General features: G+C 40.6%; 2 protein-coding genes across 7 annotated transcripts in view; both read right to left on the reverse strand.

Annotated features, from left to right (window-relative positions):
- LOC106805136 (epidermal growth factor receptor kinase substrate 8-like protein 1) overlaps window positions 1-5,286 on the reverse strand; it is a 62,533-nt gene extending 57,247 nt beyond the window's left edge. The window contains exon 1 of one of the 2 annotated variants that reach the window (XM_014806620.1): window positions 4,816-5,286. The gene's annotated coding sequence lies outside the window, so the exon portion shown is untranslated. Of the gene's footprint in view, window positions 1-4,231; window positions 4,783-4,815 lie in introns of those variants that run through there. The other variant, XM_014806621.1, reaches the window with a different exon arrangement.
- Window positions 5,287-7,557: 2,271 nt separating this feature from the next.
- The window catches only part of LOC106805141 (platelet-activating factor acetylhydrolase-like), a 27,020-nt gene continuing 14,515 nt past the window's right edge, over window positions 7,558-20,062 (reverse strand). Inside the window, exons 2-11 of one of the 5 annotated variants that reach the window (XM_014806632.1) lie at window positions 16,785-16,948; window positions 16,000-16,184; window positions 15,038-15,137; window positions 13,895-14,063; window positions 12,800-12,956; window positions 12,363-12,476; window positions 12,064-12,158; window positions 11,210-11,380; window positions 10,396-10,544; window positions 9,142-9,568 (exon numbers count right to left, since the gene is read on the reverse strand). In XM_014806632.1, the coding sequence (XP_014662118.1) occupies window positions 9,474-9,568; window positions 10,396-10,544; window positions 11,210-11,380; window positions 12,064-12,158; window positions 12,363-12,476; window positions 12,800-12,956; window positions 13,895-14,063; window positions 15,038-15,137; window positions 16,000-16,143 (1,194 nt within the window). In that variant the 5' untranslated portion in view covers window positions 16,144-16,184; window positions 16,785-16,948 and the 3' untranslated portion in view covers window positions 9,142-9,473. Of the gene's footprint in view, window positions 9,569-10,395; window positions 10,545-11,209; window positions 11,381-12,063; window positions 12,159-12,362; window positions 12,477-12,799; window positions 12,957-13,894; window positions 14,064-15,037; window positions 15,138-15,999; window positions 16,185-16,784; window positions 17,158-20,062 lie in introns of those variants that run through there. The other 4 variants (XM_014806633.1, XM_014806630.1, XM_014806628.1 and 1 more) reach the window with 4 other exon arrangements.

Here is a 20,062-nt window from a genome sequence, read left to right on the forward strand (position 1 = left end):
ATGCACGGCCGAAATGCAGCAAACGCTTGGGTGTGTATTTTACAAGTCAGGTTCGTATGCCGTATAACCTTGATGTGTTCTTATCGGGCATGGAATACACGATGATCATCCACGTTCGTAAACCTGACAGGCAAACAGATCCGTGTTGGCAAGGTGCGCATGTGCACCTCTCATCGGCACATCGAAACTCACTCATCATAATTTTAGAGCGAGGGAGGAGAAATGACGGTCGAAATTCACAGTTCTCACGATTTGTTCTCACGTGTTGATTCTCTCGACGCATATTTCCGTCCGGCGTGACGAGCATGCCGACGTCATCATCGTTAGCATTGTAGTTATCATCATCATCGTCGTCATGTGGCAGCAGCAATAGCATCATCACCGAGACAGAGAGAAAGAAAGAGGGAGTGAGAGAGAAGAGACGGAGAAGAAGAGGTACCGAAGGCTAGATATATAGAGAGAACGAAAGAGAGAGAGAGAGAGAGAGAGAGAGAGCGCGCGCACGCACAAACGAGCGACAGAGACAGACAGACAGACAGACTGACGGACTAACTGAATGACTGGAAGACAAGCAGACAGAGAGAGAGACATGTATAGAAAAATAGAGAGCGAAACAGAGCGAGAGGGACACAGTGAGAAAGAGAAAGAGTGAGAGAGAGACCGAAAGAGAGAGAGAGAGAGAAGAGCGAAACATGCAGAAAGCTACGTCCGTTTCAATCGCGCTGCTTGACATCAATGGTTTGACATCAATGAGAAGCAGTGGCTTTGCAGCCGGTGTCTTCTCGCTCGCTCTCCTGCTGAGCCACGGACAATCCGCTGTACGTTCTACTACTAGTTTGCTAGCATTACGGCGCGCAGCCATCTGTAGACATCGCCGGTGTTACCTGCCCGCCGTGCGTGGAACGTACACTCCCTGCGTAGCTCTGCCGTCGTCTACTGTAACGGGGTCAAGGCGGCATGAGATTGCTACATAGCGATGAACAACCAATTCCGCTATTTCTCGCAGCTACCGAGGCATGTATTCTCTCTGAGCGAGGAAAAGGAGTTGCGCCGACAAATGCCGAGGGTGTGTATAGGTAGTGGAGCAGATAAAAACGAGCGGGGATATGTAAAGGAAGAATAAGTACGGTTGAGATGTAGTGAGGTAGATAAAGATGGCGCTGACACGTGTGAAAGGAGGCAAATAACCCCAAGAAGTAACGCAGATCCAAACGGAAGGAAGGAGACGAGCGAAGTTAAATGATAGCAGTGAAACGAAGAAGAAGAAAGAAAGTAGAACGAAAAAGAAAGCAGATAAAAACGACAAGAAAGATAGGAGACAATGTGAAGGAGAAGGGTGGAGTCAAGCAGGAAGATAGACAAATGAGACGATAAAGAAAATACGAGAGAAAGCGGTTATATTTCAGCGCGCATATTTTTCATCCTGCATATTTCAGCAGAACTTATCCGCGTTAGACCAAGGTTGAAAATTCCGGCTCCTCTCTCATAGCACGGGCTAAAGAGACTATAGAAACCCTCACTCATTGCCCCCTATAGTTACATTTCAACCTACAATCTAGTATATAGGACTTACCCTCTAATTCGGGGTTCGTTTAGCCAGTCAATTTTATACACGTGGTGGCTGCATAACAATGGTAGGCATAACAATGACGCCCGTAACCCTAACAAGAGCTGGGGATGGTTTGGCCTGTGGTTTGGCCTTACTACTGGACCGGTAAAATTTAATGGGTGGCCGCAAACCAAGACACGGTTCAATGAATAATCCCAATCGTCGAAGTAGGCGCGTTAACGTTCTGCCATTTCCAAACTATAATTAGTATCACGATGGACACACACACACGTGTACGCACGCACGCACGCACACACACACACACACACATATATAGTCTAGATAAATTCATGGTGTCACGTAGATATGATCTTGAAAAACGTTGCATATTATTCTACTCACAACCCGCAGCATCACTTGTAGAAGAAAGAAAAGGAACTAAAAGCGCTGCTACAACGCGAGAGAGATGCTGGAAAGATTTACAGTTTACTTTCAAGCACAGCCTTCTAACGGGCTAACGGCGGGCTGCGGACCCTAACGCACACAGAGAGATAGATTCTCGCTACAGGCGCTGTGCGCAGCGGAGCACTCGGCGTAGAGAGAGTTGCCGACGCCTGCAACGACTGCTTACACAAGCGACAGCAACAGCATGCAGGCATTTGTGAAGAGGGAGTGACCACGCGCGTTCCTGAATACGCGCAGCGAGTTTTTGAAAATGGCTCGAGCGCGAATTACTTGGGGTTGCGCCGAATACAATGGCTACTTTAGCAACAAGCAGCCGGCGAGCAGTAAGCCGCATGTAGAAGGGCGTAGAAAACTAGTATGCTTCCCACGCACCTTCTATTTGGGAGGTATCCGAACGCACCCCGAACGTTGCAGTCTTGATGCAGGCAGCAATGGTTCTCACACGCGTCAGCGTATAGAATATTCGAGTTCGGCTGCGTCGGACGCGTCGCTTAGCCTAGCGGGGGAAGCTGACTACGGGGACAGAGTTACAATTACCTCCGCAACGTTACACAACGAGAAAACTTCTGAGAATTTCACCGAGAGACACACGCATGAATTACGATCCTTTACGTGCCCGACTACACAAACAGCCTGCGATCCGCACCTTCTATGAAGATGATTTAAGTGTCCGCCCCGCAGGTGACTTATTGTCTGGTCACGACTGGATGTCAATCGCATGCTAAATGTACCATCGCAAATAGGTCAGAAATCAATGGCATGCAACGTTAGTTAGCTAGCATCAGTCACAGACAGATTGACTTCGCCGTTACGACACAATGACAGGGTTTGCCTAATTCGCGGTATTACTGAGCGCGTGTGTCACCACTATACACTCCTCTATGGGAGATAAATAACCCGACGCTCAACATCACTTATTGCATATTCAATAAAGTCGTGCATCTATCGTGCATGGGTTATAAGAGAGACTGTGAGAATGAAGCACACATAATGTACAAGTAAGCGTAAAGACTACGTAACTCGTAATTGTACGTATCTGGTGAAAAAATGTCAAGAAAACTCAACTATTTTGTAACTAGTTATATACCATACTAGAGTATTACTCCCATAAACGCAATTCTGATAAGAATTAAAATACGTTGTAATGCTCTTCGCTGCAATATAAGATTACTTTACATTAAACCCACGTTAAATACGTAATGTACGCAACGTACGTAACGTAGGTGACTTAGTAACGTACGTAAAATACGTACCGTACACAAGTAAATGTTTTTAAAGCAGACCGATTTCATTGATCGTTGCGCATACATACATTTACATTCAATCACCTTGCAGAAGTGAGAGCAACCGCAATACACTTTCACCCATCTCTGCGCTGCCACTGATCGAACCTGTTTACTGCCATGCATAAACATTACTCGAATACTAACTTGATACTCAGCAGGTGGCGCCAAGAAGATTCAATTCTGTCAACTTGAATTCCGAGGTATTATAAATTCTTAGTACGAATAATTTCTGCCGGTCGAGGATTGATTCGCACGCGACGCTGGTGTGACTACGACGCTGATATGACTATGACGCTGATATGACTATGATGCTGATATGACAATGACGCTGATATGACAATGACACTGATATGACTATGACGCTGATGTGACTATTACGCTGATATGACTGTGACGCTGATATATGACTATGACGCTGATATGACTGTGAGTGTGACGCTTATATATGACTATGACGCTGATATGACTATGAGTGGTGCACGTTGGAAGGAAACGAGGCTATGTGCACGCGTGTACACGCGATGATTCCTGTACATGTCGCTCGCGTCGTCATGCACGCGCGTCATTAGATGACAGTGCTAGAACTCACTCGGCGACATTAGCGTTACGCAGAACTGCAGCACCAAATAATCACTAATGGCGAATGTATCTAGGGGACTAGATCACCCAGACATGTTGCCGTGGGTCAGTTTGCGTTCCGGGCTCACACGCACGCCATTTGCAGCCACTAATGCAAGCGCCTGAATAATTATGTGAGGTCATTACAAGACGCGCCTACGTGATTGTCAAGAGTAACTAAAATTGTACATCCGCGTTTAGAAAAAATGTCGTGCTTATTAAAGCAGATTTATGCAACGAACAAAATAACCCAACTGTTGTTGAGCACATATTATTCTAACAGAAGTAAAGTAACAGTAACGGACAAGCGTACCTGTGAGATTACAACGTGAATATTCGCGTGTCCTGGTCCAACTTATCAGGTAAGATCTATAGATTGGTATGACCAACAGTCACACAAGATGTACATCACAGGTCACTGGTGTATACTGTACACGCACCTACATGCATGTGTGATGTGTCAGGAATGTGTTCGGCTCAATGACATTGACATATCCCCAATTGCAACATCAACCATATATGCATGCAATAACAACGCGTACACCACGTCAAAATAGTGTTTTATATACGTGGTTCAGACATGCAAGGCGGGGAAACACGAGGGGTAATTTTGCTAATTAAAAGCGATACCAACAACGAGTATCACACAATATGCGCCCGTACAAGAGCCACATTAAACATCGACAAAGAGGCAATTTCTTCCATGCACTACCTACACAAACGTCTCTTCCTACGATAAAAACATACTCATACATTTAAATCATGAGCATAAAATACAAATAAAGTACCGGTAGTCTACAAAGTACTATATCTACACTTCGGTACTAGAGTATGCATGTGTTCATTCGTGCTCACAGGACTACGCCTACAAATGGCTACAAAACTACGCCGACTCACCTTTCTTGGAACAGGTCAGAAATCCCCGCGGTGGTTTTCAGCTATCGCATCTGAAATAGTGGTACATGCTGGCAAGTCTCCTTCTGATACTGCTATACAGTGTGCACGAAAATTCCACAAAGGGCGGAGCGCTCTCTGCAAACGAAATGGCCACAATCCACTTAGCCGAGGCCTCAAGACAAGCAATCCGATCTCACGCACAGGTGTGGCCCCAATAAAAGCGTGCAGTAGGAGCTACTGCCACGATAACACTGTTTAAAGTCCTGTATCACTATCAGACTATCTGTTCGAGGTTCCTTTAAATTCCGCGCAACGAGACAAGATGGTGAATCCGGGGGTATTAAACTTGTAAAAGTAATATCAGAAGCGAAAATATTCCGGTCTACGCAACAAACAGTTCGTTCGGTGTGAAGGAATGCCGTAGATGTGTTACCGACTTGAGTAAGTAATCACCTGTGTGGGACAGCGTTCAGGTGCGTGGCGTAAAACCGGGCGAGGCGCTAAAGGGAAGTTGGAAATCTAAACGTATACTGACGAATAAGCGTGCAATGCACGCAGACGTGCGCGTGCCTATATAGACACGTTTGATATGAAACCACCTATATACCGCTAGAACAACCCTAACAACACAAGAAAAAGAACATGATAAACTGGTTACATAACTACCTGTACATATTTCACAGTCAGTAGACTAAAAACTACTAAAGAAAGAAAACATAAACATTTAGGATGCACGTACTCTTCGTTTTATCAATTAATTTTACAGGTACGATCACGTGGGATGAGATTTATGTACCAAAAAGCACATGTAATATGAATGAGAATGCGAAAATATTGAATGTTTGACATTATTTAGCAACAAAACCACTAGATCTAGCAAGTCTAGCTAGCTATAGACACGTTTGATATGAAACCACCTATATACCGCTCTCGATTAATATCCTCACAGAAGAGGTTTTCACATCTATCTACTTCATCACACTATCGTTATAATCTTCGAAAATAAATAATAATAACATGAAGCTATATATCATACGTAATTATACATGTTGCGATCATTATCTGCATACGTAGTGGATTAGCTAACATAACACGGCCCGCAGATAGGCTAGATCTAAGAGTAAGATAATAACCTATGGGTTATTATCTTACTCTTGCTAGATCCTATATGATACAGGGGTGGGGCAACCGGGGCAGGGCAGAGGGCTCCGCGGCCCCGCCCCGCCGCGGAGGCTTATAGCTCCGTATCCTTTGTAGAAGAAAAACTTTGGTAATTAATTTGATACAAATGATATAATTATGTGTTATAGTCTCTACATATGTTATATAGGTCAATGGTACAGTCCTAAATATATCAATAAATATAGATATAGCTATTATTTCCTGCTAAACGCACCCGCAATGCCATTTCTAACCATTCATATTTGAAGAAAATCCGGATATAAGATTATATGAAGATTCGAATCATTTCCCCCATAGTTTTAGTTAGGTTTGGCCTGTTACTTGCAATGCAACTAGCTTCATCACCCACCCCAGGCGGGGACCGTGCGCCAGTTCAGTGCCAATACGCTCAACTAGTGAACTACAAGGAATCGATCCGTATGATAAATATTATTCTGGCCCGAAAACTTGTAAATCTAAGTACGTATTGCAACGCGACTGTTAACGTATAGTGTGAATTCATACGATAATAATAATAATTATAATAATATTGCTTACAGGTACAGCGATCCAATATGGCCCATCGCGAGACCTGAAATGCATTGTCGGAAACTATAATAACGGCAGCGACTACGCATGGTTATTATGTCCAAAAGCAGAAAAGAGAATGGTAATTATTAGCTTACTGATTTAACTGATTCGCCATTTTTATTTCCAATTTTGTATCGTTAAAATGTTATGCAATGCAACAAGTAGCTTCGATTGGCTTCCCAATGAACCTTCGCGCTACCCATTTTGTATAGTTACGTACCTGCCCGGAAGGTAGCGCCACTCCCCAAACGGGATCTAGTCGCGCATTAAATAGCTGAGAACAATATATACATTGTATATATTGTTCTCAGTTAAATAGTACTATCAGATGGAAATGTGTAGACAAAATGAACACTAAATTTGTGAAACAATAAAAAAAATCGAAGTTTTAACTGCTCAGAAATGACTGTTTCGGACCTTTTCATTTGTTTTCAGGTTTTCTTAGGGATTTGTAGGGATGGGCACATGGCTCAGACCGTGCACGGTGCAGGCGCCCCACCCCACTCGCGAAAATAACTGTGCCGTGCGAGATGACCACTGATCTCTACTATACTAACGTAATAAACTAACTACTATAGTTAGTATAGTAGCGATCAGTGGAGATGACACTGCATGTGCTGCCTGTCCATGAAATGACGAGTTTTATGGTCACGTTACCCCCTGGCCCACTCATGAGCCCGCGCTCATAAAAAAGTGTGCCGTGGGCCCGTGTGGCAATAATACGCATGCGTTTTTCCATAACAACGTAATGCGTAATGCGTAAATCAAACGTTTAGCGTTTTAGAGTTTTTTACGTATAGCTCGAATTACCTGACCACATAACTCTTGTGCCATGGTTTGATTTTACATATAAAAATACGTAGGTATAATTTAGTTTTTCAGGTTTATTTATATATTCAGGGTGTATTTTCTAGGAATATCTAAATAAGTTTTATACGTAACATAGTAATAAAGTTGATATAAGCAATAATCAGCAATCGTAAAAAATAATCCAAATTTAAACTCAACCACTCAAATTTTATTTCCCAAATGCAAGTTCATATATAAAATAACTTATAATAATAGCCAATTTGACAAATTGTTGAAAAGTTATAAAACAATTTATATAACCATATTAACATTACGATTGTATGCCGCAGTCTATGGCTGCAGTGTTACTTTGGCAATATCACCATAGAATTTCATGTTAATTATAAATAATTACACCTACTTTTTAATTTGATAACATGCAAGTTTGAATATTCTTTTTTCATTGTCAATTTTCACAATTTAAATATAAAATATTAAGGCTATTTACGGTAAATGCAATGCTTAAAGTGTTCGGTAAATTATCACTAAATATATGGTATCACCATTCATACATTTTCACACTATAGCAGCAGAATACACAGTGCAAGCATGATGACGACGTGCCTGCGTGTACAAATTAACATTTCATTTCACTTATTATTACAACTTATAAATTTCATATAACATTCACATGTAAACTTAAATTGTTTACTTATTATTGAATTTAATTAAATAATAACTTCACCATGTGTTCACGTGTCTGCAGTCAACTATGTCACACGTTAGTGACATCACACCTAAGAACAATTGAGTTGTGGTACGGTGAGAACACTTCTAAAAACCGTCTAGAATTCTGAATTCCTGACCACAGAAAACATTATGGTGCTATTCTACATGCTTGCAATGTTCTAGAAAAACATTAAATAAGGGACATAAAAATAAGTACACATACGTTCCTGATATGTGTACACTAATCCACTTCCTCCTTACATATAACAACAGTTCATTGTGAATCCGATACCACTGGATGAATTATTCACCCACATTCCAATCATATCTTTAAAAAAATATCGCTCATTGATTAGCCCTTGGCATTTACATGAAATGTCAAACTAGTTCTGCGACATAAACTATAAAAACTATGACACTGGACAGCACGAGTCAAAGACTTCATCCCTCGAGTAGAAAATCTAGGATGAGCACAAGGACAGACATACGTAACGAAGGCGGCATCTGACACAGTACTATACTACTATTTAGATGTAATAACACCACTCTCTTGATTTATGCTGCATATCAACTTTTATACTGTTCAATAGCAATGGACAAAAGTCTAAAACATGCTTTTCAAAATTGCTCATGCTTGTTATAGCTGATAACACATTGCAATTGCACTGCCTATCATGACTATGGTACACATGTTGAACATAATTTTCATCTAGCCTTTGCATATTTTAGACAGGCAGCTTGCAACAAAAGTGACATCATATTAATCACCAACTACTATTTAACAGCGGCATTAATATATCGCATAAATAATGCATAGTTTAACTGAAATTAATTGTAAAAATTAAAAACACTGCAGTTTTATCATTATTAAACCTTGTAAGCACCAAGTGATCGAGCAGCATGCAAAGGTAACCTTCAAAGCATAACTAACGTTACCACCAACAGATACAGCACAGTCTCAGCAGCTGTTATTATCTATAGAATTATGTAACTGTTAATATCTATGTAGCATATTTAAACCCTGATTAACTGAATATAATGCTGCAACTTACTATGCTAGTGTTTTCCTCAACATAATCAGTTTTACATCTACATTAAAATTTAGCAAGTTCACATTAAGCTACGTGGAAGAATTCTACTAGTATACACACTAGATCTTTTCAAACAATTATAGTTCTCTGCATGATTTTTTCTTTACTTTTCAACTTCAAGAAACAACATTCTTCTTGATACTGGTTATAAAAATCATCTAAGTCATGACCATGAAAAATAAATTTCTATTCCAGGCCGTACAAGCTAGAAAACTATATCTGTAATGTGTAAACACCTGTGTGAGCAAGCAAGTACGCACTTCTGTCTGCAACCAATGGATATCACTGCCAACCACTTCACTTGCCGCTCGATAACTTTACGTTCGTTCCCATTATCACGTCTCGGCTGTTCCCCATGATGTACGCCCAAAAGCTGTCGTTGCCCTTATATCCTGAAACAATCAAAAGCTCGTTGACACTTAAAGAGATGTAACGTGAGAAAAAAACGATGTGAGACGTATATCCACACATAAACACGGAGATCGATCACAACCTCACCACTAGCCTCTTCAAAGAAAAGTAATTATTATAACTCAGAAAGAATCTTTTAATGGACACGCGTGCGAGAAAGACTATAGAGTAATCCGACGATCAACAAAAAACCAGTTACAATCTGTCACAGGTTACGAACAAGGTATCCGGACGTCAAAAATTGGCGTTTGTATGCTTCAGTATTAACGAGTTTGCCTTTTATAAATATTCTCATACATCTAAAAAAAATAACGTATCTATAGAGCTTTTACACTGTTTCATGTATTGACGTACGTATTTCTCACAAAAATGAGTTATGAGCTAACAGTTTCATACAACGGTCAGGAATGAATTAAAATCGCAAGTCATGGAACCGCTGTATATGAGTGTCAAATTCTGGAGGATATATCAGTATTGACAGTGAAATATCTTAGCAATGTTCTTATTTAACTAGTGATATATGTCCTATAGATAGTGGTAACAATGCATTTAACTCGAGAATTACTAGTTTCCATAACACCACCATAGTGTGTACATATTTGGCAACATTAGACTTTCGTGAATAAAGTAGCACCCAGAAAAGCTCTGAATAAAGATAAACAAGGTACACAGAATATAGTAGTTCTCTTGCTAAATGTCGTGAATAGTGATTAACGAATGCACAGCAAAAGCCACATATAGAAGAATTAATTTTACTAAGGCAGTATACTCAATTTTCTCATGTGCAAAGAATTCATGAATATCCTACCAAGGTACTTCCACAGAAACGCGACCGCCGATCTGTTGTTAATGTCCATGACGGCATCTGGATCCTTTGAACCATTTGCTTTCACCATCTTACCCATTACACCCCTAATCATCAGGGAGAAGTCTGACACACTCTGATGAACTGTTCCCCTGCAATCCAAACCAACCATCACTGACTTTATGTGGACAATGTACATCAGTGATATAGGAATTAACCATTCACGGCTATAAACATATGTACAGAACATTAAGTGACATATACATAAATGACAATATACGTTTTCTAAAACAGCTATTCAAAATTTGAATTATATCGTGCGTGCAGTACGCAATGCTGATATGGGACTGTTATGAAAAACTGCAGCAGTCAAAAATACGCTCCTACCATTTAGTAGCACTAGTAGAAATTTCACATCAAGTGTCATCTAACAACTAATTCCAGTGCTGATGAATGTCCTTTCTGTACAAATTTCATGGTACTACTACTATCAGGAGTAAGATAATATAGGATCTTACTTATCTATATTATCTTACTCCTGCTACTATTACTACTCGATCCTATAGCAACATCCATGGTTATACACATTCACATCTATTATTAACAGATTAATTATTACCTGAATTCATTAATATAGCAACGAATAATTAGCATGGAGATATAGAATATAACATGGTATAGATGCATAAAAATGGAATCATCAACATTTCTATTACACTGATCACATCTCTCCCGACATTAGGCCATTAAATAGATAGTGTATTTATGAGCATTTCTGTTGTATTAAGCAGAATTGTGGTGCCTAAGGAAATCCTACCTTATGGTGATCATCTTCCGGTCTTCGTTTCCCGTGTCCAACTTCAGTATCTTCAGCACATTCTCCTTCCACTGAAACTCCTCAGAGTTGATGAAAAGCAATGGCTGATCGACGTGTTCGTAACATTCTTCCGCAAGAGGGAACATCCACGCATCCAGTGCCACGCCAACCCTGCAGGTAATTTAGACTTACTTACTTATCCTCTTGGTCCCCCGGTGGGACATAAGGCCGTGGGCCATTTAGAGCAGAAGAGTAACAGTTGTTCAATTAAGAAATGTATATAGATAATAGTTGTGGACGTAACAATCCTACTAGTATCTGCGGTTGCATGAAGTGCATAAACTGAACATTGTTGATTGATGTGGTAATGAGCAATGCAATGAGGGGTCTTCAATTAGTTGGCATTAGACTCAAAAACAGATGCTAACTGTTTCTCAATGTATCCAGGTGTAATATATATGTGGATGGTTGAAATTTGGCTGAAAGATTTCTGGTAACATCTGGAACACAGAACTAACGTCATTTGCTCCTGGTTAATATGGTAATGTCGCGTTGTGTTCAAGGGAATTCACACTGTTAACATTTTATTACGCCAAAAATTGTATTACTCTACTGCTTTAGTGATGAATTTCTGATATCGTTTATATTGTGTGCTACACTAAAAATGTGATTTAAACTGTGCACGTGTCACATACTTGAAAAACATCAGGATAGATGTAGAACGAAAACTAGTGTTTTCTATGTATGCATGGGTTTATTCTACACACTGCACAGTTTTGTTCTATAAACTATACTCTATGCACGTTCTGTATTGAAAGGGAAACCACAAGATAGAAGTTATGACGTGAACTTACCTAAACCTTTTATCCTCAGCCATGGCTTTGATTATGGTAGCAGCACCAAACGAGTGACCCATGACGCCACAGCCCGATTGCATATCAAGTACATCCTTAAATGTTCAAATGAGTTTTCCGATAAAATACATGCACACCTATAAATTCCTGTCTTTCCCTTGCTTTTATTATTATTTCAATCTTACTTGCTCCCTTTCCTTTCATTCTCTCTTTCTCACACATTTTATACAGATATATATGCATAATGCATTCCTACATCTACATGTGATTTTGTGCATGGTATACTATTAATCACTCACCGCGAACTGTGCAGTGCTGAAGGATGGATCACACTGGTTTAGAATATGTCTCCCTAGGTTCAGGTCACGTAGCAAGTCATATGCCTTCTTAACTTCATTGGCCCTTATGATATTCTGCAGCAGATCATAAACATTTTCATAAGAACTTTGCATATATTAACCATATATGTATTTCACAAAAGTAAATACATGTTTAAGGTGAGTAAAGCCAAATAATATACAGAAATAAGGTGTTAGCGTGCAGCCGACCATGTACAAGCATTATGATTTATTTCACTATCACCTTTTTGTGAACTCTTGAATTCTTCAAGTTATTGTAAAACAGTATGAGCAGCATAATTTCAAAACGTTGGAACACAAGCCGTATTAAACTCCACGTTTCAGATACACATAGCAAACATTCGATACTGCAAAACAAAGAATTAGAGAGAACTTACTTGATCACTCCTAATTTCAAACTCGTCATCCTCTTTCGTTGGCCTATAGTAAGGCAACCACTCTTCCTCCATTACGAGCGGAGCTTCATCGTCGCTGTCGTCCACCTGACTCATGTTGTGCTTGTTGTAGAAATATGTTGCACCAGCAGACTGGTCTCTGAATAAAGATGAACATTCCTACCATCTATTACATATTTGCCTCGTGCAACTTGCCTGCAGGTTGATTACCAATTCACTAATTACTAATTGGCATGATAGCTCGGTTAATTATTATAAATACTTAGAAATAATAGTGGGGTTATTTGAATATAATGTGTATAATGTAACACAGACATATTTTGCTACTAAGGAGGACACAATGTTCTGCATCACAGTATTAATCCCACCTCCCCCGAGTGAGCTGGATACTCGTATACACATATGTAATTAAAAGGTTTATTTTCCAGCTTGCACCTGATCAGTGAGAATTTCTAAAGCATGTTTGATGCCCCAACTGAGCAATGACAGCGAAGACTGACCCACATTCTACTGGCTCAATCCTACACTAGAACCAGCTATACATACATCACCATCATTATATATCATCACCACAACTATAACCCAATCCTTAACCCTAATGCGACCCTAACCCTTATGTCAATGCTACAGTTAACCCAACCCTAACCCCAACCAGCCAATAACCCCAATTATAAACCCATAATTTATGCACGGGGTTTATAAAGTAAGATTTCACCTACGCTGCGTCGAGAATAGAAAGCTGACCGTGTGGGTCAACGACATCGAACAATAAGCCAGTCAAATATAGGCGTGGTGGCACGGGTATTCCATCCCACACACAGAAAGCTGCGTTTACACTACCGACTTTATGTTGGCGAATTGGCGAGTTGGACCAATATCGCAATTCGGCAACTCCGAGTTTGGCGAAAATAGAACATGTTCTAATCTCCCAACTAGTTGCTATCGATCGGTTGGTCGCGCAACTTTTGTGTTTACACTGCCGATTGTCGGTTGTATAATTGGGAAGTTGGTCCAATTCGCCAACTCAAAGTCGGTAGTGTAGACCCAGCTTAACGTAGAGCAGACATGGCTGCATACCTGTGTTCTAGAGCCGCGACCACGAAGCCGTGCGACGCGAGGTCCATGCACAGGTAGGAGTATGTCGTGCGATTGCCGCCGAGGCCGTGCGAGAAGATCACCACGGGAAACTTCCTGCCATCCTCCCTGAGGATCGGCGCCTGCCATACGACCGGCACCTTCAGTTCTCCTGGCCATGTAGGTAAAAAGCAAGAAAGACGCGAAGATGCAAATATGAGATTTGGTGGTCGATCGATTACACAGGTTGATGTTAAGCTTTTGACGAGACTCAAGATCAGGAGTGTTTAGCACAGCGACTAACTTACAGACATTTTGCGAATGTAAGACAGGAGAAATTTCACTGCAATATTGTTAAAAAGTGAATAAAGTGCAGAGTATACAGTTGTAATAGACATGCAATCAGGAGTTAATGAGACAAACTCATCAACTCGTCAACTTTGTCTCTTTGTCAACTTCGTCAACTTTGTCTCAAACTTTGTCTCATTAACTCCTGATGCAATGTTAGTGAGCACACAAGCAGTTTAATATTTATTCATGTCCTAATAAAAAAATAGGTTTTTGTGAAGCCCTTCATATCATATACAATACAATGTGTGCATGAATGCGTGTACCTGCGTTTGTGTGCGTGTATGCTTGTGTGGATGTGTAGATATAGACACAAATGAATAGAAAAATAGACATGATGGTAAACACCTGCTATGTCTTCAGTAAAGATAAGCAAAACACAGAAGTGATTTAATTAGCTGATTAATTAGAATAAGTAATAAAGACATAAAATTAGATATCACATTTCTATAAGGAAAACGAGCACACATAGCACATAAAATAGTGTTGGAACATGACACATCGTTCTCAGACATTCATGTGAATATAACTCTTGCATGCAAAAGTTTACATTACCATAACCTAGCATATATACTCAGTCCATAATTTAAATTAAATAATATCTGCAACACTACCTATATACATGCTCCCACAATACAATGTACACTGCTTACAGTGGCAATTGTTGCACACAAAAGATACATATGCTTCAGCGTATGGAAAGCCAGCAATACGGCAAAGCGTTGCATTAGATTGACAGCCCCACTTCCTCTGTATGTGGGGGCGCCACTTGTAAATGTCACTAGAGCCTTGTCTTACTAGGCATGTTATCGATGAGCTTTCCATAGACGATGCAGGCCGTGTAACCATGCAGGTACTCTACGCGTGGAATCCATCGAGGCCACAGATTCGATTTTTCCTATGTGAGCAAACACAAACAAAGAACTGCTAAATAACAATCCCAACAGACTCGATTGCTTAGATAAAGCTAATCACATTTCATTGGAAAGACTTAAAGCAGAATTATGCACGTGGGACCTCTCGTGTATGTCAAACACGCACCAAGTGAATGGATTTTTATAAAGCATCTTGTCAACCCCTCACATGCCATACCGTGTGAAATATTAATAAAAAATAAAACGTGCAAAACTTGGTTTATCTTGCCAATGCTTATTGACCTTTCCATGCTATTGTGACCGATAGCAAGAGAAATTGTAGTTGCATGAGAGAATGCAATCAAGAATGACATTTCCACAAGAACTTTCTGATACTAGAACTCGAACACCCTACAGTCATTATACCACGCAATTATTGCCCTAAACATTGGGCGATCACAGATGGTTGTACATGGCCATAATGTTCTCGTGCGACGGCAATGCCTAGCAACTCTGAACGTCAATAAGCATTGCAAATATAGAAAGTAAATAGAAGAATACTTGTTGAACGTGACCGATTTGGCTAATCACATACTACTCACAACTTATGCATTACATACGCCCAGCAGGCTATCCAAGTGACTAACCTACAGAATATTTGTTCATGTTTGAGACTACAGCAGCCAGAAGAACCTATTATTCAATCAGGAACACCCTAAAGTGCACTCTACAGCTAGCTTTATGCATGTAAAATCTTCATTTTTCCACATTACAAGGAGGTTGCAGAGAGGGAATGTTGCACTTCTGTCGCATGCACTTCATCACAATGGTAAGTGGCAAGTCGGATGCCCAATGCAATACGAAAGAACCTCCTACACGAATAAACGCAATGCCATCTACTCGCACCTTCATGCTACCCTTAGCAATGGGATAGTAGAGTCTCATGAAAACCCCGATACGGGAACTGTCACACATGAGGTCAGCCACTCCCACGTGCTCCCATCCGGATGGGTACGGGATGTGCTTGTTCTTTTTGAAAGGACTCAGCATCTTGTCATCTGGTGGCTATGTGAACCGTCTCACCTCACCTGCTGCACAAACAAATCAATGGGCTGTCAAGCATTACAAGTGCATTTAGGGGTTCCGTTTGCTTCAACTAGAGGTTGATGAGTGGCCGTAGTGCTGCCATGTGTACGGTACGAGTGGAACTAGTGAGAGACATCACACCATTGTAGGTAGAATAGTGCCTGCTTGCCTATCACCGAGCATTTTATTCGTATAAAAAATTACTTACAAATAAGCAGCCGTGAAAGTAGCAACTATCTAAATGCTGTCTGCCAGAGGTAGCAACACGTAGCTAAGGGTTGATATTTTGTATTTTGGGATGGTATTAAATCATCCGAAAAATAAGTATGATAAGTTAACATGCTAATGATCACTATATTATTGTTTAACATGGGGTGAAACACAGCCTAATAGCCGAATAATAAGAGAATCATGCTTTGTGTTACCTACTGATAAAGTGTGCCTACGGTCTTACATCTGTTACATTTGTTTTAAAAAAAAACACCATTACTGACAAGCACTTTCTAAAAAGTTCCACTTAAATTATATTCAAAGAAAAAGACTACAGCCTATAATGCCCTAGTTTTTACTGTAATGCTGTGTTTTCATATATGAATACCACTCACCCTCAGCACTGATAAGAGCTGTATCCAACAACGCCGGTTAGTGATCGTCACACTAGGCTGTTGAGATTATTCAAACAGCAACGACCTTAATGGTGAATTTCTCAGGCGATGTCGATGGCAAATCTGAACACCACCAACTCCACACACCAGCCACTTGATATCTGCTATTATGAACAGTATTTATGAATAACGAACACTCGTCGAACAACCTTGCTTTTTAGTCTTCGCTTCAACTCTGGGTAGAAATAATTTGCAAACAGCCTGTTGCCGGTCCACGCCGAATTCTCTGCATATACAACCAATGAGGTCAGGCGTGGAAGTTGCCTATACTATGCGAGTGTCCCGGACTTTGGTCGCGCTTGGCAAATATTGACCTGCAACTGTAGTTAGACCATAGCAGTCCTATGTTGACAAACCACTAGCTACACCAGTCTAGAGAGGTGTGATCACCTTTAGCAGTATTTGCATAAAACTCAGTGTGCTTGCTCCTAAAATAGCTACGGTCCAGGAGGTTTGAAAATATAGCTTCACTAGCTAAAAATCTGCAGTACACATTTTAATAAGAGCTGATGTGTTCTAACCAATCAATATTTCATACTGGTTAGTTAGTTAGTGCAAGATGGAACACGCACAGTTACATCACAGTGGGAATCGGGTAGACAGTCTTAAAAAAACGTCCCATCTTTCATGGCCCAGTCATGACATCGAGGGCACCAACAATGTGGTCTCCCTTTGAAGCGGCAAATGTTTTGGCATGTGTGGATCCTCTTGGTTGAATAGTACTCAAGAAGTATAAAGCTGAAAATCAAAAGAGGTCACGTGTCACTCATATACGGCAGAGGCATTTACCAAATGAATGCTTATAGAATAAGGATTTGATCCTCAGATAGGTGGATTTATGGACCAATCAATATCCTAGATCTGAGGCCAATTTTTTCGCGCTCGACAGTTACACCGCGTAACGCGAGTATGTCGAGCCCGGACCAGTCTACGTATTTTATTGGCAGTTGCTGTGCACTGATTGTTTTATTTCGCATTGTTCGCTTGATTGTTCGCTTGGATGCATTGTTTTTTTTTCAGTGTACTAAAGCAGCTCGCAGCTCGCAAATACAGCATTTCTGGAACCGAGAAACAGCGTGTGAACGCTCGGTCGGCGTATTTGTCTCAGATTTGGTATCTCGCAAATACCGAATTTCATAATACGAGATCGCATGTGAACGACAGCTAATAATGTATTGCCTACACAAGGGTAGAAATTAACTTTTGAACATGGAGTCCCACGCGAATTCCTTAACCTGAAAAAGAACAAGTCCGCTGCAAAATGAGGAAGGCCGCAGTCCGAGTTCAAAATTAAAGATATTCAACAATAACGCATGTGATTATTTTTAAGATTCATGCAGTTGCACGTCTGCCAAATTTTCTTTGGACATTACCTAAAAAAATGCGCTCATTCCGCGAGGCGTGCTCGGAACGAACTAGTTTATATGGCAGAATTTTCAGGGAGTCACACAGACTCCTGCATATGTCAAATCAGGAGATCCGACTTGACTCCTCGCACCCTGCCTACAGATTTAGATAATGTACATGATACAATTTTGTATAAACAAGTGCCGCGAAGCGACAGCGCTCATCTCTAACGTCTATTGCGTGACTCTGTGGTGGAGTGGTGGGATTCTAGTAAACCCTGTTAGTCCAAATGTGTTCACATACACGCCGAAACAGTGGAATGCACAGGGATGGTATCAGGACCTTCTCAAAGGAATGTTCGTTGGGATCGTTATGAAAGTTGCCACGAGATGGCGCGTACGTTTAACTTAAGTGTCTTCAGATTAAAGATGGAAGCTCTGATCGTACGTAGTAGCAATAGTAGCAACAACTATTTGCAAGACAGAATAGGTAAGCACTCATCCATTTTACCTACGCAAGCCTACAGACTGCAATAGAGAGCTGCCACGTGTAACCAATTAATGCAGGCAAAAACTGCTCCAACACATGCACTGGCAGCAGCCACTGCAGTGGCATACGTTACATGTAAACATACTGACAGTACAGAATGCCATAGAAATTATACGATTTAAGGAACATACACCTTCTTTAACCAAATTTAGCTTTTGAAATTTCATGTGACATTGTAGCCTCATACATCCAGGCATGTATAGATTCTACTAGCAAACCCGGCAGTCAAATTTTTCTAACAGACAGTTAACAATCCAAGTTTAACCCTCTCTTGAGGGTCAAAAGGTTATCTGACACTTACTCTTCGCATGTCAGCAGAAGATAGATTTCATGGTCCTTTCAATAATGCATAAAAATGCTAGGTCACCGCGTGAAACAAAAAAGTTTTCAATCGGCTCCGTCAGACCATGTCCTCAGAAAATGTCTAAATCTGCCCAGGCCCAATGACCTTGTGACTGTGACCTCCAATTTCGGCACAGTGATGGCTTTTCCTACATCATGATGCTATACACCGACTATCAGCGAGCCTAGGTCGAGCCGTTTAGATTTGTGCCGGCAATTCTGCATTTCCTCCCTATACCTTAAAGGAAACAGTAGCCTCTAGGTTCTAGGGTTATTTTCAGCTAATTTAGGTTATAATTGCGCTACATAAAAAGTTTCATGTTCAATCACTATTAGAAATATTTTTAAAAAATGTTTTAAAACTAACGACTACAGTTTGATTACAACGACGGTGGCGCCACTCAGAGCGGCACGATCTGAGAAGTTGCGCAAAACCATTTTCCAGCCAAGGGCTACAGACCGAGGTATTTCTTATTTATTCATTTAAAAGCAAAAGGATTGTAAATCTTATAAACGACATATAGTTTCAGTTATAAATATGGATAAATTTGCCCTAAAATGAATATCGTTCGTTAAATAGCATTTAGGTATATAATATAATTGCACTTTTGTGATTAGCCCTCTCACATTACCTGCAAAATAAAAATGCAAATACGCAACTTTTTCAGGGTGGCAGCACGGTCGCGGGTGTCATGGCGCCGTTCAAATTTTGTAGCGTTGATGTGTAAATAATTAATTAAGTATCTGGTGACAAATACATGTGGGTATAGACGATTTGCATACAGTAAGTACAGTTGTATGCAGTAAAATCCTAGAGGCTACTGTCCCTTAAGTAAGGAGTCAATGTTCCCCTTCTTTTACACCCTCTTACCTGTTGACCTTTGACCCCCAGCTTCGACATCCCAACTCGTTTTCGGATTACCCCCACGTCCCGAATACGTGACCGTACGTCGAGCGGTTAAGATTTGTGCCCAACTGTT

Source organism: Priapulus caudatus, unplaced genomic scaffold, assembly GCF_000485595.1.
Source record: "Priapulus caudatus unplaced genomic scaffold, Priapulus_caudatus-5.0.1 Scaffold101, whole genome shotgun sequence".
NCBI lineage: Eukaryota > Metazoa > Priapulida > Priapulimorpha > Priapulimorphida > Priapulidae > Priapulus > Priapulus caudatus.